General features: G+C 36.1%; 1 protein-coding gene across 4 annotated transcripts in view; it reads right to left on the bottom strand.

The window, feature by feature from the left end:
• Positions 1-259: 259 nt before the first annotated feature.
• EPHA7 (EPH receptor A7) overlaps positions 260-21,671 on the bottom strand; it is a 179,019-nt gene continuing 157,607 nt past the window's right edge. For 3 of the 4 annotated variants that reach the window (XM_057413490.1, XM_057413494.1, XM_057413491.1), the window contains one exon: positions 13,998-14,965. In XM_057413490.1, the coding sequence (XP_057269473.1) occupies positions 14,770-14,965 (196 nt within the window). In that variant the 3' untranslated portion in view covers positions 13,998-14,769. Of the gene's footprint in view, positions 384-13,997; positions 14,966-21,671 lie in introns of those variants that run through there. The other variant, XM_057413495.1, reaches the window with a different exon arrangement.

Raw genomic sequence — 21,671 nt, 5'->3', positions numbered from 1 at the left:
GTAATTTCAAAAAAATGGGCCATTCTACAAGTCACCTGTCTTTTTATTTTGAAGGTATTTGAGCTTGCTATGAAAAATGCTCAAAGCACCGCTTTCCCTCCCCTTCCCTTCCCTTCCATTACCGTCCCTTCTTTTCTTATGGCTGAACAGACAATTGAAAGAAAATTGCAGAATGTTTGATGAATTTTTGAAATCATCTTTCTTGTTTGGTAGAAATAATGCCTTAAGAATGGCTTCATCTCTTATAATTTCTTGATTGAGTCACTTTCCTTCCTCTAATTGTCCACTGACAGTAGTCTGGGGTTGATACACAGATTTCTTAATGTGACAACAATATTGATGTTTTTCTGGTGTGTTTTGAGCTTGCTTTATTGTGACAATATCTCAAAGCAAGAGGGAGTATGATTCCAGTCAAATTAAATGGAAGATCTCTTAACTAATTGCAATAGAACAAGAGAAGAACTTTGAAGGGCTTCATATTATAGAACACTTTTAGTAGAGACAATGTGCTATTTGTAGTTGCACTATCAAATACTGATAACGAAAAAACAGAAAAGGATGGAACAGCGTAAAATTGTACATTTTAGCAACAATGAATGCAATATTACCTTTAAAAACTGACCAGAAGTTTTTTTTTTCTTTTATATTTGATACTATTGTCTCTATGCAGATAAAATTGCCACTGAAGTACACTGTCTGAGAAACAGTTTCAGAAAACTTCACAACCTGCTCACACCCATACTACCATTTGATATGAATCATTCCTTTTTTGCACACGAGAGGAAAGTGCTGTCAACAAAATAAGGTTTTGTCCTAATAGTGTAGGGATGAACTACTTGTCTAGATTAGATTAAAAATCAGAGCTCAAAGAGAATGAAAGGTTCTCGTAGATCTAAGTATTTCCCCTTCACAACAAAATACAAAGCATTACCAGTTGTTATGAGATTTCAATAACTTTTGATCTTTTTCCTCTCTATTAGGAATGTGACAAAAAGCCACTAAAACCACATCACCAATGGCCAAGCAATAGTTATTTTGTTTCTTTCAGAGCACCTATAGGTTTTCTGAAAAGAATTATCATTTTCTCACTTGCACAGAAGGAATTATGCTTTTCAGTCAATGAATGCAAGAAAAACTGCCAGGTATATGAATTCTGATGTTCCTTGTGAGTTCTTTTGGCTCTGGAAATCGACAAATTTAGACCCAAATGAATATGCTATGCCACTAACAGTAACTTAGACTCATGTAAGAAACAATAATAATTCAAAGGAGGTGAAGAACAGGTCTAGCTGAGCATTGTTATCACTCATTAAATAATAGTCTTAAGTTAGAGATATTTTTCAAAGCAGAAAAAGGTAAATCCACCAACACAAGAGCAATAAGAAAAGGGTCAACGAGGTTGGTAAAGCTGAATTATAAGGGAGTTGTTTGGGTTTTCTCCCAGTACTACACAAGGAGGCTTCTCAGTGAGGGTTAATTTTTATCATCTTTTCACAACATGAAGAATCTTTTATTTTTATACCAGCTCAACTGGTATCTTGTACCAAGGTTTGACAAAGTCTTAACTACTTTCAAGAACAATAAGCAATTGGCCTTCATGCATCGTTTTTTTGACCTTTAGTGGTGGCCTGCCTTTAACTTATAACCACAGTTCTTCAGAGCAATGTATCAGTTTTCTTGTGTTTGGGGGTGAATCTTGATGAAAGCAAAGTTTCATCACTTCTTCCTGAGCATCTGGCTTTTTTTCAAATGTAATTCATAATGCTTCACATGTTGTCCTTGACAGTAAGTTTTTTAAGCAAAATGTCAAGATTTTCAATATGAAAACAGTTTCCCACCTATTGAAATTGCATATAGAGTCATTCTTTTTTTTCCAGTAGTAGGTTCAGATATGTAAGCATGTAGCTGCTGCTAACATTCCCTATGCTCAGGAGCTTAATGGTCAGCATGGGTTTATGTGCTACATGAAGTAGCTGACACCTACCAAGTGTAACTACAGTGACTTATATTATGCTTAATACCTACAACTTGTACCCTCCTTCATTATTTTAGAACAGTATCCTTGCACACTTCATGAAAAGAAGACCAGTATATCTTTCTGATTCCCATCTGGGAGGAGTTAATATTTTTGTTCTTTCCCTTGCATCATTTTGTCAAATGAGTCATTAAAATGGCATGGAAGACCTTTAAGTTAGAAGTGCTCTAAATTATGTATTTACAGTGATATCCTTCTGTACAGCTGCCTGGGAGATATGAGCTTGTTTTCACACCCCAATCTCATATTCCTGCCCATTTAAATGAAAACCCATGGATATTAACTAGTAATTAATAAACCTCTCCAACTTGCCATCTCCTTCAATCCCCAAGAGAGATAGTGCTTCCCCTATCAGCACAATAGAAATTGTAAGAAAATAATACAGTTGGGGATGGTATTATCTTTTATGTGGCGCTCCTTAACAGCAAGTTACTGGTTGAAGTCTAAGAAAAACCTCTGACAATAGAATGATTTAATCTGTCCTCTTCCCACACCTTGTTAGGACTCCTATTGAGTCTGAAGAGCTATTATATATGCTATTATATATAGCTTTATATGTTTTTCACAAAGGAAACAGGTTTTGTGGACCATTTGTAAGAATGAGAACCCAAGTTTTCATCTGCCTCATTGATCTGCCCATTCTTAAGTTCAGGCATTACTTATTGGTTCTTAGCATCAACAGCTACGGTATTCTGCAGCTATGCACCTAGGCGACTGTGAGAAAAACTTTATTCCAGAATCTGAAATAGACCCAGAATAACCCAGACCAAGCACTTTCTGTCAATCTGGAAAGGTAAGATTAAACTTTCAAATATGTCACTGCCTGCTCTGCTTTTCTGGAGACCACCAAATTAAAAGGAAAGTTTGCATTTTCACTGTTAGCTCACTACCAAATACCTTGTTACACTGAATGATTGTTCTTTATAAATAGATGTAAGCACATTTGAAGATTGAAACATTATTATTACATTTTTAAAGAAAAAAAAACCCTTTGTTTTAAAATTGTAGCTAATGTTCTATAGTTTGGGGGTCTATATATAAATATTTATTCATGTGTATACAGATCACAGAGTGCTAGCTCATGCTAGCATCAGGCTCATTCTTACTGCAGTGCCTGCCCCTCAACTGAATTTTCAACAGATTTCTCTGCTGAGTGTCTTGAACCATATACTATTGGGATTCTATATGTATACAGCAGTGTGCCAACCAATGGATAGTGAATTGAAAATTTTGGAATTTAATAAAAGCATCATGAAATTACAGTAAATATTCCATGAATACTCATTTTTTTAAGAACTATACTATACTCATAATATTTTACATTTCTGTGAAAATAGTGATTTGAGTATGAAATACATCATACTGTAACATCTTGAAAATTCTGACTTGAAAAGAGTAGGAGTTGAACAGATAATCCTAAATTTAGGAATAATCAGATTTTTGGCAAAAACTGCAGCAAAGAAAAAAGTGTATGTTTAAGAATATTTATCACTTTTGTCTTATTTTTCATTGCAAGGTCTCAAAGCACTTTATAAACATCAATTAAATCACACTTGTCTCCTTATCTATTTCAAATGAGTAAACTAAAATTCTGAAAGATTAAAGGGTTTCTCTATAAAAAAAACAGTACATCAGGGGAAGAGTTGAAAATACAATTCAGGAGTCTGCAAAAAAGAACATATTATGCAAAATTTTCATGATGAACTAAAAGATATCTTGAATATCAAGGACATAGTTTTTTATAGATTTATATAATTGGATACAATCTAGTGGAAAAAAAAAAGAAAAAAAATTACATGTTAGTGGAAACAAAATTTATCTTTATGATGGAAGTATTCAAATCAAATTTGGGACTGTTTTCCACTAATAACATGTGAGTTTGTGTGTGAAAATAGAGTCTAGAAAGTTGTTTGTACATCAAAGAATAAGTGAGAATTTATGGGTTTATTTGTGTATATATATATTTGTATCTATGTATGAATATACCAATATATTTATATTTCTATATACATATAGCCAATAAAATCATGTTAATAAAGCTACAAATACAAGAAGATCAATAGGACTGAAGATGTTACCAATGACAATTTCAAGGCAAAACTATACAAAATCAAAAAAGAAAATTTAATCCAGCTGTGATCCTGACCATGAACCCAGAGACATAAACCAGTAAGATGCATTATGTCACCTGAAAACTTATTTCAGTTTTCATCTATGCGAGCAGCTGCTTTGCAATAGCTATGATTTCTTTTTAGAAAGAGCATTAGTTCTGCAAGTGATTGTAAGTTATGGCCAAAATTAAAACACTGAGATATATTTAGAATATTTATTGTTGTCAATAATGACAACAGTAAAATCTACTGAAATTTTTGGTGAACTTAAGACTAAGGTTTCAGCATTTCACAAAGTTCATGATGTTATTGTTCTTGGAGATTTGTTTGGCTATGTTATATCTGGCACTATCAAGTGAGAGACTAACAACATAACACAGTAGTAACTGCATGATGTTGTCTGTTTTCACTGTGAGCTGGGCAAAGATTCTTATTTTATGTGCCTGTAACAATTTGTTCTAGTGGTGGAAAAACTCTACTAAACTTGCCACTGGCAACAACAAAAATAATATTCATCAAGAAATATTTCTGTCTTGTTAGTTTTGGCAAGTTATCTGAGAAGTTAGATGTGTAAAGCAGACGTCTCTGATTGTGTGGGCTTATCTCATCAGGGCCTCACAGAGTCAGCTCAGCACCCAAGTCTCAACGGCCTTAATTGCAGATACTGGGTAAGGATTTCAGTGTGTTATATTCCAATCTCCCTTACACCTTGTCATTTCTATCTTTCACACATTTTGCTTGTTTCATATCTCAGTAAAATTTCAGCTTCCCAGACAACTGCCAGCTGCTGCTGCAATATGGCTGGCACCTTCATCACAGATCTCATGACAGTCAGTGAAAAGTTTCTTACTGATTTCATCAAGATCTGGATCAAGGTTTTTGTGTAAAACAAAGCTCATTCAACACTGCCTTCTGTAATACTCCCAGTAAATTCCTCTGCCAGAGCCTTGGTCAGATAGTAAGCTTAAAATAAAATTCCTGCTCTCCAGATCCAAAGAGCCAAACAAAAGCCATTTCTGATCTGCCTGCAAACTCAGCAAAAGTCAGTAACATTACGCTACGAGGATAGTAAAATGAACAGCTGTGTTGGTTTTTGTTTTTTTCTTAGCTCCTGCCTGCAAGTCTCTGTCTATTTAATCAACTACTTATTACTACAAGTTATTTGATAATATCCAGAAGGAAACGTTGTTGTGTTCAAGGGTCTCAGGTAAGCCTTGTTCTACAGAAGGCGAGAATATATTTATATAGGCATATATATATAATACTTTTTCTGTGACAGTCCTTCCATTTGCAAAGAACAGGAAAGTAACTTTATAAGAAAGTATTGGGAATTCTTATTTTGAAATTTACTGTTTCTTTCATCCATGTGTGTGGAATTAATCTCATCTAACCTTCAGCCATGTACGATCTTAGCCGCATCACCTGGGTTTCATCTATAGCCATGAGAAAGAAAAGCAACACATCCAATTCTAAAATAAGCAATTCAGGTAAGTAGAATAATTCACGATCTAATGAACCTTGTCTTTAATTATAGTACCTAAATAATTATCTTAGGCTAGACACATAGATTCTCAGTCCCACTATTAATTTTTTCTTCAAAAGACAAATAAACCTATTCTGAAGACAAACTTCAATAATTAATGCATTTATGTATATCATTAGAAGTATATGTAAACATAAAATGTGTAATCCGTAAACACATACATAGAGGTGCAAATACGTGTAAATGAACATGTATAGAGATTTATAAACATATATACAAATATATTACACAAATACCTCCTGTGTCTATGTATGAGTGAGCAGGTTATTTAGATGTCTTTCTAAAGTCAGTCATTCTGTTTCCCTAAATATCAGTAAGTAACCTATTTACCTCTCCTTGTTACCTCCTAGGTGTTAAATGAGAAAATTACACCAATGATTAAGAAAGTAATGTGGTCAATTTGAATTTGTTTCCTCTTCTATTTGGTTGTCCTTAAAAAAAAAAAACAACAACAAAAAAAAAAATAAAAAAAAAAACAACCATCAAAAACCCACAATCTCACATTTGTCTGTCTGCTTGTCACTGTATTGTGTTGAGAAAATATATTTAAAATCTGAGAAAGATTGCCTTACAAATATCTAGTATTCAGTACATTAAAAAAAATGTTTCTTTTTTGTAGTGATTTTAATGGATAAAGTATCACTAGATTAATTTGATGGAAAATGTGCTCTTCAACAGCCACAATAATGATCTAAAGTTCACCTTTTGAAGAGAAAATTCTCATGATAGTGGAAGAAACAACTCATCAGTACGATAAGAGAAGGACAGTAAATGTGCTGTAAGGTAGCAATCATCTTTACTGTCAAATTGATTTTAATTTTTTACCAGAGAAAATTATTCCATTCCATTATTCCATGGAAGTTATTTTATGCAATGTTTTTTTATTTTCAGTTGTGGATCTGAGTTAGATTTGAAGCCAACAAACCAAAGAATTGCTGTTAAAATTCCCTGTAAACGTATTTTGATTCAAAGAATCTTGTTTGTTTTTTTTTTCTTTTTCTTGGCTTACATTTTTCCTCCAGATAAATGCTAGCCTTTTACGAGATTGTTATTAATACCAGTAATTATTAACAATAATATTATTAATACTAATTAGCCAAAATGCTCCTACACCCAGAGAAAAAATAGGCATAGCTAAAAATACAGGCTAGGTGCTTGTTAGGAAACTGATCAAACAAGCTTAATTACGACCCCCAGATAAAGGGACTGCCATTAAGCCATTAAATTATCACAGATAAAACAGACTCTCAGTCACTGTCTGATGATAAATCACAGCTAACAACAGCAAGGAAATCAGGGCTTGAACTGCTAATCCTTTTGAGGTTTGTGATGAGCACCAATTCCCCTGCTGTTTTGCATCTATTTATATTGCACTCTGAACCCCCAAAAGATCTCTGCTTATCTGCAGCTCTAGATAATTTATGCCTATTGGTGTGTCACCTCACAGCAGAAGCTGTTATCAGAAAAGAGGAGTTTTAGGAAATCTGATCCCTTGAAATGCTAATCCTCTGGAGATTACTGCACATAAATGAGTTTTCTGATGTGATTTACTTTTGTTTATTGGTAACAGAGATTAGCACTTTAAGATTGCCATTTCAGACAGCTGCTTAGTTTGTGAATAAAGTGATCATTTAATGTGCAGGATTTTCACATTTAAAGCTGTCCTGAGTCTGGCAGTCAAAAGGCAAGACAGTAATTTTTATTTATATGTCATCTCTTAAAAAGATTTGTAAATATTTTTACTACACAAAAGGCTGATCTTAAATGCCTCATTCCTGAGACCCTAATCCAGAAAAGCACTTACATTTCTGTGTAATTTTAATCATGTGGGTGACCACAATAACTTTGATGGGATTTTCTTGTACTTGCATTCTAGGTGTACTTAAGTGCTTTGCTGGATCAGGCACCAGCAATGAGGTGCTCCCTGGTTTCATTCAATGTGATGGGTACTTTCTGTGCTGAAATGGTTACTGATGAGAAAGGATATATGATTAGGAATTTCATTAAAAAGCTTTTTCCCTATCTTAATGCTGTTGAACTGCTAAGAAATCTTATCTTTTAGCATTTGATGGAGCTATGTGGCTGGTAGTAATATGTTGTGCTTCTTAGCGCTACGGACTAATTAATAACTACCAAAACCATCAAATTCAAACATGCCTATTAGTGTTGAATAACGAAAGCTTGAACTGCAGGCACACAATGCTGCTGAAAACAAGTAGACTACACACATATAGTTGCTAAGAGTTTCCAATTTCTTTTTTCGTTGTTGTACTCAGGTTCAATAGTCAGACTGGATGAGAGCACACCAAGTGACATGACTGATTACTAATTAGCCAAGTGTTCTGATGGTGGTGGTTGGTGGCAGCTACTGAGATACAGTACTATGTGTCAGAGAGATAAGGAAAGACAAGAAATTAAGCTGACCTTGAGATTTCATTACATTTAATGTCAGCTAATAGCACCTGATATTTTTAATCCTGGTTACATTCTCTGTACCAAATCCATTTCCAGAGGCAATAATGATAAAAAAGAAAAAAAGTTTTCAGAAGTTCTGCACTGCTTTCTCCCTTGGGAAGATGTGCATATGAGCCTGAATGGAAGGAAGTGGGGAAAATAGTACATACACTCTGTTTTTAAGGGTGACAGAGTAGACATTATATAATTCTGATTTTTTTCTTTGGTCACTTGGGGGAATGCAATTAATCAGTGATTCTGTTAATCTTCTCCAAAAGTATGAGGAGGAGGGAATAAAGATTTTCTCAAAATAAAAACAAGAGATAGACACATGAAGTTTTCAGAAAGAACATGTTCTGTATATTTTTACAGATTAATTGGGAAATTCTTGACAAATGTTAAATATCTTACAATAAGAAAATGTAGTAGATCTTAAATTGCTTAAAGAAATTTTTGGTGGTTCTAGATATTGAGATACAGTTTTTAAAAGTTATTATTGTTCTGAAGATAGTTATTTCAACAGTGGACTACATTAGGGTTTGAAAAATTTTTGTCCACGTTAGTATTAATTATGGTTGACAACAGTGCATCTTCTTTTAAGTTTTCCTTAGCTGAAATATTCAATGAAGCATATAACCAACTTCTTGTATTTATTAGGAAACCTGCCTCCAAACTGACCTTCTCAATTTGTTTTCCTGGATACTTCAGCTTTGATAAGAATTTCTGTCACCTGGTTAAAAGTTCATTTGTAATATTAAAGTGGAGAGACTTCCCGGGCTACTCATCTACACCAATGCGTATAGCATGAGCAACAAACAGGAGGAGCTGGAAGCCACTGTGCAGCAGGGTAACTATGACATAGTTGGCATCAGGGGAACATGGTGGGATGATTCGCACAACTAGACAGCTGCAATGTATGTCTATAAACATTTCAGAAGGGATAGGAAAGGAAGGAGAGGTGGTGGGGTATCCTTGTGTGGTAGGGAGCTTAATGATGATGACAATTGTCAAGGGTTGAGTGTTTATGAGTAAGAATCAGGGGGAAGCCCAACAAGGCAGATATCACAGTGTTAGTCTGTTATAGGCCATCCATGTTTAGCCTGGAGAAAGGAGGCTCGGGGGAGACATCACTCTCTACAAGCACCTCAAAGGAAGCTGTATCGAGGTGGGTGCCAGTGTCTTATCCCAAGTAACAACTGACAGGACAAGAGGAAATGGCCTCAAGTTACATCAGGGGAAGTTTAGATTGGATATTAGGAAAAATGTCTTAACCAAAATAGTCGTCAAGCACTAGAACAGGCTGCCCAGGGAAGCAGTGGAGTCACCATACCTGTGGAGTATTTAAAAGATGTGTGCCTGTGGCACTTATGGACATGGTTTAGTGATGGATTGTGTTAGGTTTGTGGTCAGATTTGAAGATCTTAAAGGTCTTTTTCCAATCTAAGTGATTCTATGATTCTGTAAGTGTATGATTCTATGATTTTATTCTATGAAAGTGAAAACATGTTTATGCATTTGTAAGAGAGATTAAGCATAAAATAAAGCCCTAAATGTCAAAGAAAAGTCACTTTTATTTTAAATACTTTTATATATATATTTATTTCTGCAGTTTGTAATAAACTGAGAATTCCCGTATGTCACAATGATTGGCAATCTGTACTTAAAAAAGTAATTAGATTCCCATAAATGGTTTCGAGTTGGGATCTCAAACTTTTGGAAACCTTAGTGCAAAGTTATATTACAGGAAAAGCTTTGTTTTTACAGAACTAGAGAAGATGACGTTTTAGTCTTTTTTTTTTTTTTTCAGTCTTTAAAGAATCAGTAATTTGAGACACTGGGTCAATATATAAACTAAGAAAGTAAGAAATTAATTATGAATGTGGGAACTAGCCTATATCAGTATAGATACTTAGCCCTAGATGATAGGGATAAAGATAGCAGTCATTCAGGGCTTTTTAATGTTTAAAATATTGCCTGGCAGATTGATTTGAGAGTTTGTGGAGTCTCTTAGTTTTGGCTTATTAGTTCCCAAAATTCTACTGATTCACAGAAAGATTTGCAGGCTTCTACACTGTAATGGAACAGATGGAAATTCTTAACACTTTCTTTAGGAACATCACAAATCATCTTTGGCAGACAGTTCTCTTTTGTCACAGGCCAGACAGGTACAGCTGTAAGCTGTAGCTTTTGAAAGAATTACTTTTATAACTATGGAAAAATAAACACAGTACCACATATTTATCTTTGGGTTTTGTTTTGTTTGTGGTTTGTTATGTTTTTGTTGTTGTTTTTTTTTCTTTCTATAAGCTAGTGCAAATGTTTAGGAAAAAAAAGTTAAACAAATAAAAAAGCACTTCATTCCTCCTCTCAAATATCCAAGATGCAACTCAGGGTAGTTTCTCAAAGTCCAGTCAGTAGTTACCGAACCCTGAAAGCTCAGCTTTTACCGGGATAGGGAGAAAGAGAGGGGTTGGCACTTCAGCACTGTACTCTGATGTTAGAGCTCACTGCAGGGAATAGTGGAATAAACAAGAAAAACAGCTACTGTGGGAGAGATGCTGAAAGTCTCAACTAGCAACCCCTGTAGTCCCATGAATAAGGCAATGTTGAAAAATAAACGGATATCAGTACAGCATTTACTTGTTTTATTTCCCCCATCTGGCTGTTTCTCCAGTTCACTCAGACTCTGGCTTGGTGTGCTGCAGTTGGTAGAGGCTATTGCTAAACAGCCTCTTTCAGTGTAAAGGGATGTGCCTAATACGGGTTTATAGCTTCTGTGAGGAGGCAGGACATCTAAGAGGCTAAGGGTTATTCCTAAATGCACTTTATGGATCTAGCCCATAGGAATTTTTAATTCTGAAGGTTGTATGACCACTCTGTCAGAACCAGTAGGCAATAAGAAGGTCTAAATTCTACTTTTAAAGTTTCCAATTAATTAAACATAAATGACAACAGCTTGAAGGCATCCCCACCCCCACTCCTGAAAAATGTGGAAGTGAATTATAGCAACTGGCCAAAAGATTCCTGGAGAAAAGCATGAATTAAAACAAAGGATTTAAGAAAAAGTACTTTTATTAGTAGTAAAGGGAAATGTGATATCTAAGAACTGTCAGATGAGAAAGTTCGATACAAAATGATTTTTAAAAGTCAAATCAGAAGCTGCCTGTAAGAAACTAAAAAATGATTTCACAATTTTGAATGCCATTGGCAACAAAATGGTGATGAAATTTGATAAAGCAGAGAGAAATGCACAAGGGGAAAATGTCTAATACAGAGGCAGGGACTACAACTTAGCTATTGCTTGAGAAGAAAAAAAAAAGAATGAATTAATATCAGACTGCTCTCTGTAAACATCAAATCAAGCACTCAGTATCAATTAAAATTGTGGAACAAAATGTTTGGATGATTAAGAAAGAAATTGTAAACAAAATAGAAAACATATATATATCACTGTATAAATACACTGTATCGCTATATCACTGTATAAATACATCATACACTCTTATGTTGAATAATTCATGCAGCCCTGGTCATTCTATTTCAGAAGAAAGAAGGGCAAGACAGAGAGAAAGACAGACAGAAGGAGGAAATAAATTCACAGGATCTAGAACAAATTCAGACTATTAAACGTAGCTCACACCCTTGATAAGGAAATATTTGAACTGTACATATTGGATACAGAGCCCTGAAGATGTCTGGAAGTCAGCAGCTGAAGGTATTCCTAGTCTGTAGGTGACTGTGGGGGCCTTATAACAACAGGACTGTACCCCCTACCAAGGCAGGACACCTGCCAGGTACAAAGGGCTAAATGGATGTATGGTTTGAGTCAGTGCAGCTTTTCTTACTTTATGCACAACCAAGTGCCATCCTGGAAAAGCTAATAGATAACAATAGGAAAGAATTGGAAGGAAAAGTATAGACAAGGTTAAAATAAAATAAAATTATAGGCAAAATAACCATGTTATCCTTTATTCTCAAGATACATTATAATAAGACTTTTTTTTTTCTCCTCTCACCCTTTTTCCTTTAACACCATGTGGCAACTGAGGTAGATGGTATTATATCGCTTCCCAAATCATCCATCCAGTTCAGTGTCTGAACTCAAAAGGTAGGTCAAATTGCAGTTTTCAGAAGTTATGCTACCTTTCCCAATTGAAATTACCCATTTTTTTTTGGTAGCAGTGGATGGGAAGGTGCCACACAGTGGAATCCTCTCTCAGGGCCAAAACATAGGTACACACTCTTCCACATCTGCTGTCATGCCAGGAGCTGGGGCAAAATTATGCAAAATTGCAAAATTTGCTTGACCAAAATTAACTAGTAGAAATATTAACTAGGTTTTGATACTGCTTTATGCTGGGTCCATTATTGAACAGAAGTTGTATGCAACTGAGCTAATGGGGTTCTTTCAAATATATAAAAATGATATGTAAAAAAATTTGCAGTCTCTTTTTTATTCTTTCTTTTATAATGATATGTGGACTGTTATAACACTTCGAGCTACTTTTGACTGCAAGACTTTAAGCAGGGTAGATCTTGTAAATTGACACCAAGGTTAAATGATTTAATTCCAGCATTATTTCAATAATGATGTAGAGAAATTACTGAGGTGGGCCTGATTCTTCAACCACAGCTGAGCACTGTGATAACTCTGTTCCTGGTATGTTCTTTAGTAGCTGAAGTTTCTGCATTGACAGAGTAAGTCATGTAAACCTCATTGCTAAAATGGCACCCTGAGGTGACAAGAGTTTAATCAGCTTAAGCAAAGTTCAAATTGAAGACAATAAAAGAAAAGATGTACTTGGCCATTTTTGCCCTTTGAGTATCCAGGAAGCTACCATTTACCAAAATCTTCAAGCAAATGAAGGGGGACAAACCCAGTCAGTTAAGGATTTTTGGTAATGTTTCAGCTATGACACGCAATTGTCTCCTCCTCACTTGGATGAATTATTTGATTTGAATCCTATCCGGAGCCACCAAGATATTCTTAAATGAGGCTGTTATCTCAGGGAGACAATACTTATATCGTTCCACTGCTAGAAGAGACTAAAAATGGTCATCCTATTGATAAGCTGTTTCAACAACCAACTTGATATCACTCTGGTGTACATTCAAGATGAATGACTCATACAAAGCTGTGTTACCCTGAAGGAAAAGAAAGATTTATCCAGAGCTGTCCTCTAAAATGTATGAGAAATAATACAATGGGTAAGTACCTATAATACCCTAAACATCAATACTTTGCAGTCAGAAGTACCAAGCAAAAAGTGTCTATAAAAGCCAAAGCAATAGAATACTCCATTACCATCAGTAGTCTCTCAACTGTCATACCAGTGCATCTGCCAAGCTGTAACTATGTCTAAAAATAATTTCACAGGAGACAGAAAGATCTGAACCTTTCCAGTGTGCTTTCTGATAACCTTTCCCAGGCAAAATGGAAAGCTGTGAGGAGGATTTAAATGGAGACAGTCTGCAGCAAAGAAGTGATTTCCTGTAAGCAGATCTACTTAATAATTCTTAAAAGAAGTTGGCAAAGTGCCTTTTCTCAGGGAGACACAGAAACTGGTTTTTCTCTTTGCAGCCTAATCTTTTAGACATGTCTGGTCACCAAAGCAGAGGAGAAGGAAGTGAGGAAGAGATTAGACTGGCCACTCTGCAGCTTTCTTACGCCTGAGGAATTCTTACCTTGGAAACCAAGACAGTTTAAAATGCCTGAGAGACTGAAAATGGAAATTTTCAAGTTTTCTTTTAAAGATAACACTAATTTTCTAGAAGAAAATAAAAAAAAGCCAATCCAACATAATTAAAATAATTTTTCACAAAAAATTCTGATAAATGGGAATTATAAGGTGAAATTTTTAAATGAGAAAAATCCACCCTTACATTTTTCTGTAATACCAAAATGATTATTTTCAGTTTGAAAAGAAAGTGCTTAAATATTTTTTTTTTCCCCAGTTTCCATTTCAATGTGAATGTCATAATTTCTGCTTCTTTCTGATAATGGAAGGACATTTTTAAACGTCCTCGACTGGCTGGAGTATTATAATTTTGCTGAGTATTTCCCAGCAAGGCCTAATTGTAAGTAGTGGTAAAGACTCCCATCGATTTGTCTGCATAAGAAAGGCTAACAGGATGCACTCTGCCACTTGCTACAAGCAACAGCATCAGTAGGAGTAAATCTGTATTATCCCAGTTTAAAATTCTTCCCCAGCAGGATCTTTGGAAATGTTTGATTTAGCTGCTTCTCCTTCTCCTTTACTCTTCTACATACATATTTTGTGTATAAGAGGGGAGCTAGAAAGAAGATGGGGAAGCAGGGTTATATCAGTGTGAGGAGCTTCCAGGGCAGGCTTCCAGGGCAGCTTTGCTGGCTCTTCTCTCCCTAGCAGCATCACCACGTCCTGCTTCGCCATCCTCCTGAAATCATCATGCTCTTCAGATGTGGTCTTTCATTCTTGTCATTAGTCATAATCCTCAGTTTGTCAGGTGTGTGTGCTGGCCTCTCCCATACACCTCTGTTTACTCTTCCTCCTGTTGCCAGTTTGTATCTCCCTTCTTCTCCATTCCTTTCCAAGCTTCTTTTCTACATTTCCATTCTCTAATCCCAACTACAGTCCTTATGCGTTTTAAAAAAATGCCTCATAGCGTTCACTGTGCCTCCAAACCAATCTCATGATCTTATGGTTATAACTCTTGTTTTGCTTCCCCTTTCTGCTTCCTTTGTCTCCTGCCATTATTTCATTTCTATTCAGGCTGTCATCTCTTCTGGAAAGGGATTTTTCTTGTTCTCTGTTTTGCAAAGCACCTGGCATGTTTTTGATTCTGTCAAACAAATAATAACAACAGATATGAAATTGGCAGTGCAGCAGAATCCTGATATCAGGAAGTAATAGAGGCAAATTACACTATCATCATCATGCCATGTATATACCACTGCTTGACAAAAATTCTCATCGACTAGCTAGGTAAACATTAATAAATCCAAAGATTCTCAAGCAAACATCCCTAACATGAAGGAAATGTAGTTGTGTTTCACGTTGGATCTCAATGAGCCACAGGGGTATAACTGACAATTTCAGTATTGGAAATAAAGGAAATAAATGAATGAGGTGCAGTTTTTCAGATGGGTGTTTGGGTATAAAATTAAGGACTGAGAGAAGATGTTGATAATTCTTTAAAACAGAAGCAGGAAAAGGATGGAATGGGTGTGTTCAATTTAAACTCTGCTTAATTAAAACAGCATACACACAGTAGTTAAATTCTAGCATGTAAACTAATAAAGTAGACTCTCCTTTAGCCTAACTGATACTACCAGAAGCTCTCTTAGTATCACTGAAAAGTCTTATAAAACATTTTAACTGACTTGTCTTGGTCATTACATGATACTAGGCATCCAAAGACAAAGTTTATATTACTTATGTTGCCAAAGACAGAACCCCAGAGCTTAAAAAAAGAAGAAAAAGTTGTGGATTTTACTGTACATTTAGTGACAGGCTAGCCATATGAAATCTCTAAAACAATACAGTTTTAGGACTAATGGATGTAGGCCAGGACCGAATGAAAATTATTGTACATATGGTTAGCAGTCTCTTAACTAAATTATTTGAAAATTCCTGGGAGAAAAGCAATTTATTACAGACATTGAGACAAGCCAATGTAACACTAATACTAAAGAAAAATAAACGAGTGGAGGAATGTCCCCCTGCCATACCAGCCAATATTATTACAGATGATTCCAAAGTAGTATCTGCCATTCCAGCATATGGATTAGAGTACTCAACAGTGCGAATCAAAGGGAAGATACTCATCCAAGAGAACAACATTATTAATACATTGTAGCATGCCATACATCTCTGTCACCAAACTGGACAAAATGGGAGTAGATGTTTTATGATAAGCTGAGAAGAGGACCTGACAATATTAATAGCCACAATATCTGAGGCTTAGTAAACAAAAAGAAAAGCTAGATGAAACATTCTGATGAAAGGACAGAATGATTTTTTTCTGTCTCTAGTGTAGTGTCCTAGGGACAAATTTTACATAGAGGCAAGGTATTAACTAAGCTAAATCTTGCTTTTATTAGGTTCTTCTGCACCTGTCCTTTGAAACCGTAGTAATGCAAGGAATGTGTGAGAAAAGAATGCAACAAAAAGGAAGTCTGAGGAGAAATCCTTTCCAAAAGGAAGATTTTTTTTTTTTTTTTTTTAACTTTGATGATAGTTTCTTTTTGGTATTTTGAAGTCAAGTATGTCTTTGAATTAGTAGAAATGATTGATGTGAATTTATCCAAAGCTAAAGGCAAATGGCAGTCACAAATAGCACGTAGATGCACTAACATTTAAATCTTCAGGTTATATTTATATTTGCTCTGTCTCAACTGACATATTTTGGTCAGCACCAGGAGGAAGCTTGCTGGATGACGAGATGGTGCAGATATACTCTAGACTGTGGCATAGCTTTACTAGGCTGCACATAGTTCTCTCTGCCAGAGAGTTTCACCAGAGCAAACTAACAACTATGAAACATCAACAAATGGGAGATGGGGATGCCAGTGTCAGACTTAGCAAATTTATTTCATAATTTCTTTGCATCTGCATGACCTAGCTATTATCATAATGCTTCACTTCCAGCTGCCCTGCTGTTCAATGTCATACCAGGCCTGAATTAGATACTTTGTCTCCATATAAACAGATAGAAATCTAAAACAGTTTGGAGAAACTGAAAGCCAGTCAAAGCCAGTGGATAAATGGGCTGATGTTTATCCTTCCTGCAGAAGTATGGATAGGCTTCAGTTCTTGGTTGGAAGATCTTACAGACTGGTTGAATTTAGTACTCATTTACCTAGTCTCTGATGCATGCCAAGGCCATACCTGCAGTTAATAATGGGACAAAATTAGCACACGCTCCTTACCACCCACAATATAACTTCCGCAGAAAGAAAACCCAGTGAGACCTAGTTCTCAGAGGGTCCTTGGTAAGCTATCATGTAAGCCATCATGTATCCTAGCAGTAAATCTGGATGTGTCCCGAGGAAGCTGTTTTCAGAGATTCAGAGTCCTAAATCTTTTCTTGAAGTAGATGACTAAATACATCCTTTCAACAGGAAATGCAATGTAAAAGGAGGATCAAAGAGGTCATATGCATTTTATCTAACAGCTGAACAATGGCAAAATGATATGCGAAAGCATGGTGCATGCAGACCAAAATACTAGCTCTTCTGGGACATAACGTGCCACTCAAGCTCTTCCATGAAAAACTTCATTTTACTCAGGACAAATCTTCGTATTCTCAGGGAAGTGGCATAGATATGAATTTTAGGTTAAGAGGGAGGGGATTTCTGGAAAGGAAAGGCGCTTCAGGAAGGGAAGAGATTGTAGAGTGCAGGAAGAAATTTCAGAGGTGATTTTGGATTAGCCTTAGCCTAACTAGCCTTCTCCCAGGCAAGCAGCTACAGCTCAAAGTGTGCAGCAATATATGAATACCTACAGAGTCTCTCCCTTCCCACAGAGAGGTTGAAAGTATCATGTGGGCCTTGTTGTAATACCTTCTCACAGCCCAAAGCTGTAGAGCCAGTCTTACGCTTTCTATCCTTTCTCACCCACGAGATATGTAAAATTTCCATGTGTTCTCAGACAAGAAATAGGCCATTCATCATATCACAAAAAGATAAGGTGAGCCTTCCTGTAAACTGAGGTAAAAGGATGCCAGAGAGGTGCTACATTTTCATCAGCTGTGTATCCTTAACTATGGGTAGCCGCAATTCAGCTGTCAATAAGCATGAGGGGAGTTGGTCTGTTGGTTTGTTCTGGCAGTCACACTAGACAAGGAGAGAAAGGAACCTTGGTGACAGCTGGATGTCACCTCTGTGAGGTATCTCCATAATTTCAGCAAATGGCTGCTACTGATTTACATCATGTTCATCTGCTTACTAATGCTTACTGACCTTAGCAAACAAGGGCTTCCATCACTGAAAGGCTTTAAATACAAAACCAGTAGCAACAAAACTACAGAATTTGAGGTCTAAACACTGCCAAATGTAGTACATTGTTTTGCAAAAGTACGATGTGATGGCTCAATGACAGATGTACAGCTGCATAATTGTATGCTATGCGTTTTCTGTTTCTTCGGTATCTAAAGTGAAGCAGTGGTAGTTTAGACCTGAAAAATTAACATTAAATATCATGGGACTACTTGTAAAAGGATGATATACATAATATCTACTCCTCTAGAATTTTAAATAACATGACAGCACTGGATGTTAAAAAAGAAAAAAAAATCAGCTTTACACAATCCTATTTCAAAATATAACAAAATATAAGAGTAAAAATGGTATTAGATGCTTTGAAGGCTTACTTTATAAGGACCTTTTTTTTTTTTCTTTTCCATAATTATTCAGGTACTTTGCTATACTCACAGCAGGTAATATTTCTAGGGAATATCGTCATTCTTTTTCAGCAAATAATTCAGAAGTAGATAACACAGGTAAAACCTTCATTTCCATATGACTTTCACTAATCCAGCTGTATAATTTCATAAAATCCGTAAGAAATAGGTTTGTAATAGTAAAAAGGAATGAGAACAGACTTTTCAGTCATCAGAGGTAACTCTTTCCTCCCACTGCCCTGAAATAGTCCCCTCACCAGGTATTTTGATTTCTGCCATTCAGCTCTTAGACTGTACTGCCTACAGAAATATTTTGATATTATTTTAAACATACTCAATCAGCTTATATCATTGGTGTTACTGGGCAATTCCCAATAACTTGGCACCCAAACCAAATTCTTTTCTTCTGTTGTCTGGACACATCTTATTCTTCCGCTGACCCCATATGGAAGCACCAGTGCAGCCAAGAAGAAAAAAAAAGAAATGGTGAAGACTTGGTCTAATTCTGTTACAGAATTTCTTTTTTTTCATTTGTTTATTCTTGCAAACTCACAGATTTTGCATTTTGTGGTCTAGTTTCAGTGACAGTGACAGACAATAACTGCTACCCAGAAAGTTCCATACTAATAAGTGTTTAATTGAGTGTGAATAACTGCACGCAAAGACTCCCCCTAGACCCACCTTTTTTACTTTCTAAGCAAAATCCTACCCGCCACTTAAAACCTGCCATTTCTGAATGGCCTTCAGGAGGTATCTGGATGATTTTAGTAAGTTTATTCCAGGCAAATCATATTTGTCATGCAATTTACTATGCGCAACCTCAGTGGGAAAACACATTTGATTTATGACTCTGATTGAAAAGAACAATCTGGAGAGGGCTAATCTGAGATTCCTGAACCTTCTTGCTCAAGCTACACATGCGTTTTTGGCATAGGCTGGTTTGTTCCTGAGGAAATCGAAACATTTTCCAGCAGACATCTTGAAAATGGACATGCAGCCCTTCAGGAAGCCAGTGGAAACTGGCATAGTAAGACAGGTTGAATGATAGTCAAGAAATTGCCTGAGTGATGTTTCTACAGACATGAAATGTGAGCAATCAACGTGGATACATTCTATAATTCTTCAGTCTAGCCTCTTTCAAGCCCTGTTTTAATGTACTAGTAAAATGAATGGATTATTTTTCTTCTCAGTGAGATGGCATCTTGGGAGCAGGAAGTTTGTTTCTTAATGTAAAACTCATGACTTTCTTGGTAATTCTGAGGAAATGATTAGAGGATAATTTATATAGCATTCGATGGACTATACAGACTCTTCAGCAGTCCTGTTTCTGGCTCAAAAGAGGAGGGCTTTAGTTATGGATGTGGGGCTATAATGTCTCCAGTATATAAATGACTTGCAATAATCAGACTCACGGAAGTCCAATATCAGTAGCACACAGAAGTCTTTGGGCATAGCTATGGCTTAAGCACTGACTGCATTTTTCAGACTTGGCTATATTATGATTCATCAGATAACCTCTAAGTTGTAGATCTTCATTATTAATATTATTATCAGCAGCACTGTTCTACAATTGGTTATTTGATTCAATTAAGTACTTAAGCCTTGGTCCATGGAGTAATACATTTTCTGTTCCCCATTTAGGTTTTCTGGCACTAGGCATTACGTCTTGTTTTGTCCAAAACTCATTTGGCTGGATATACAAGTTTCACATGGCTGTAGTACATCTTTTTTTCACAGTCTATCAAGGCATGAACTATTTTTTTTGACTTGTGGTTCTTTTTGGTCGCCCTAACTAGAGATTAATTTCACTCAATTTGTGTAGGATCAGTGCTGAAGTCTGCTATCATTACCCTAGACTTAAACTACTGTAAAACCTTCCAAGAGTAAATAGCACCAGAATTCATGCTTTATTTTCAGGCTTTTAATGCAAAATCCTCCTTTCATGTCTCTTTCAAGTCTGCTTGAATGAGCTGTGTATTACCAGTTGCTTTACCATCTGTCTCAATTTAGTGTCTTTGACAAATTCCAATCTGTCCTGAGGAAAAATCAGAGCACTGAAACCACTCCACATTAGATTATTAGGTACATTTTATTAACACTGTCTCTTTATTGAAACAAAAAAATCTTTACACTCCTTAACTCTCCTGCCAGCAAACTCAGCAGAGCCCTACAACTTAGTCTCACATTCTGAATGGCTTCACTTTGCGTTCCCTCCCATCTTCTGAATTTTCACCAGGTACGAAAGTGAGGGTTTTCCTCTTTAAATTTTAACCTTTATAATCTCTCAGGACATTACCTACACAGTCTATACAGCATATAAACTCCACAAGTCCTTTCACTTTTAAACTGCCTAATCCTTACCAACCCTGAAAGTGCACTGAGAATTTCACGGTTATGATAGACATGCTGATTTTGTTCCTTAGCCTGTCCCAACAGATTTTACTGTGTTAATTATCCTAACTTCAAAATCTCATAAAACCAAGTCCAGAAAGGAAACACTCCCAGAAATGTAGCTTGCATTCTGTCACAAGTCTTTTGTCAGGATATTGCAGATTGTACGCCTATGGTTTAATATATTTTTTAAATTCCTGTATGGAATATGCTACAAAAGCAGCGAGCCCAGTCATATTTTGGGTTTCACAGGTTATTTGCTGGATTGTTTTCTTCCTTTATTTTTCATATGTGGTTGCCCATCTCCCCCTCACCAAGCTTCTGTATCCCCCTCACCCCATCCCTCCACACTCCCTCTTGCAGGAAATTTAATTACAGAACTGCCTATTCCCAAGTAAACAGAAGGCTGCACTATGCAGACAATAAAGATCTCTTGTATTGTAAAGATCGTTCGTAATTGTTGGCTATGACTGACAGCCCTTAAGGGAACAGGAGAGAAAATACAGGCTGCTGCCCAGAATTTCTTGTTTTACTAGAAATTAGTTTGAGGCTATGACTTTTGAGTAGCATCCCACATCTACAATCTATCCATTCCAAGTTAGTGGGGGAAAACATGCTTTTTCTACATATCAGTTAATTAATCAGAAATACAATCCTAACAATGCAGAAACCCTGCTGTGCTGGTTGCTCAGCAAATCATAACACCAACTGCCCCAATACCCCCTGCAGCACCTGTTGCCAGAATTACTGTTAG

The sequence above is a fragment of the Pezoporus wallicus genome, unplaced genomic scaffold, assembly GCF_028554395.1.
Source record: "Pezoporus wallicus isolate ANWC-B61680 ecotype Strahan unplaced genomic scaffold, APGP_CSIRO_Pwel_v1 contig_4844, whole genome shotgun sequence".
In the NCBI taxonomy this organism is placed as follows: Eukaryota; Metazoa; Chordata; class Aves; order Psittaciformes; family Psittacidae; genus Pezoporus; species Pezoporus wallicus.
The sequence above is the reverse complement of the archived record's forward strand: the minus strand, read 5'-3'. Positions and strand labels throughout refer to the sequence as shown.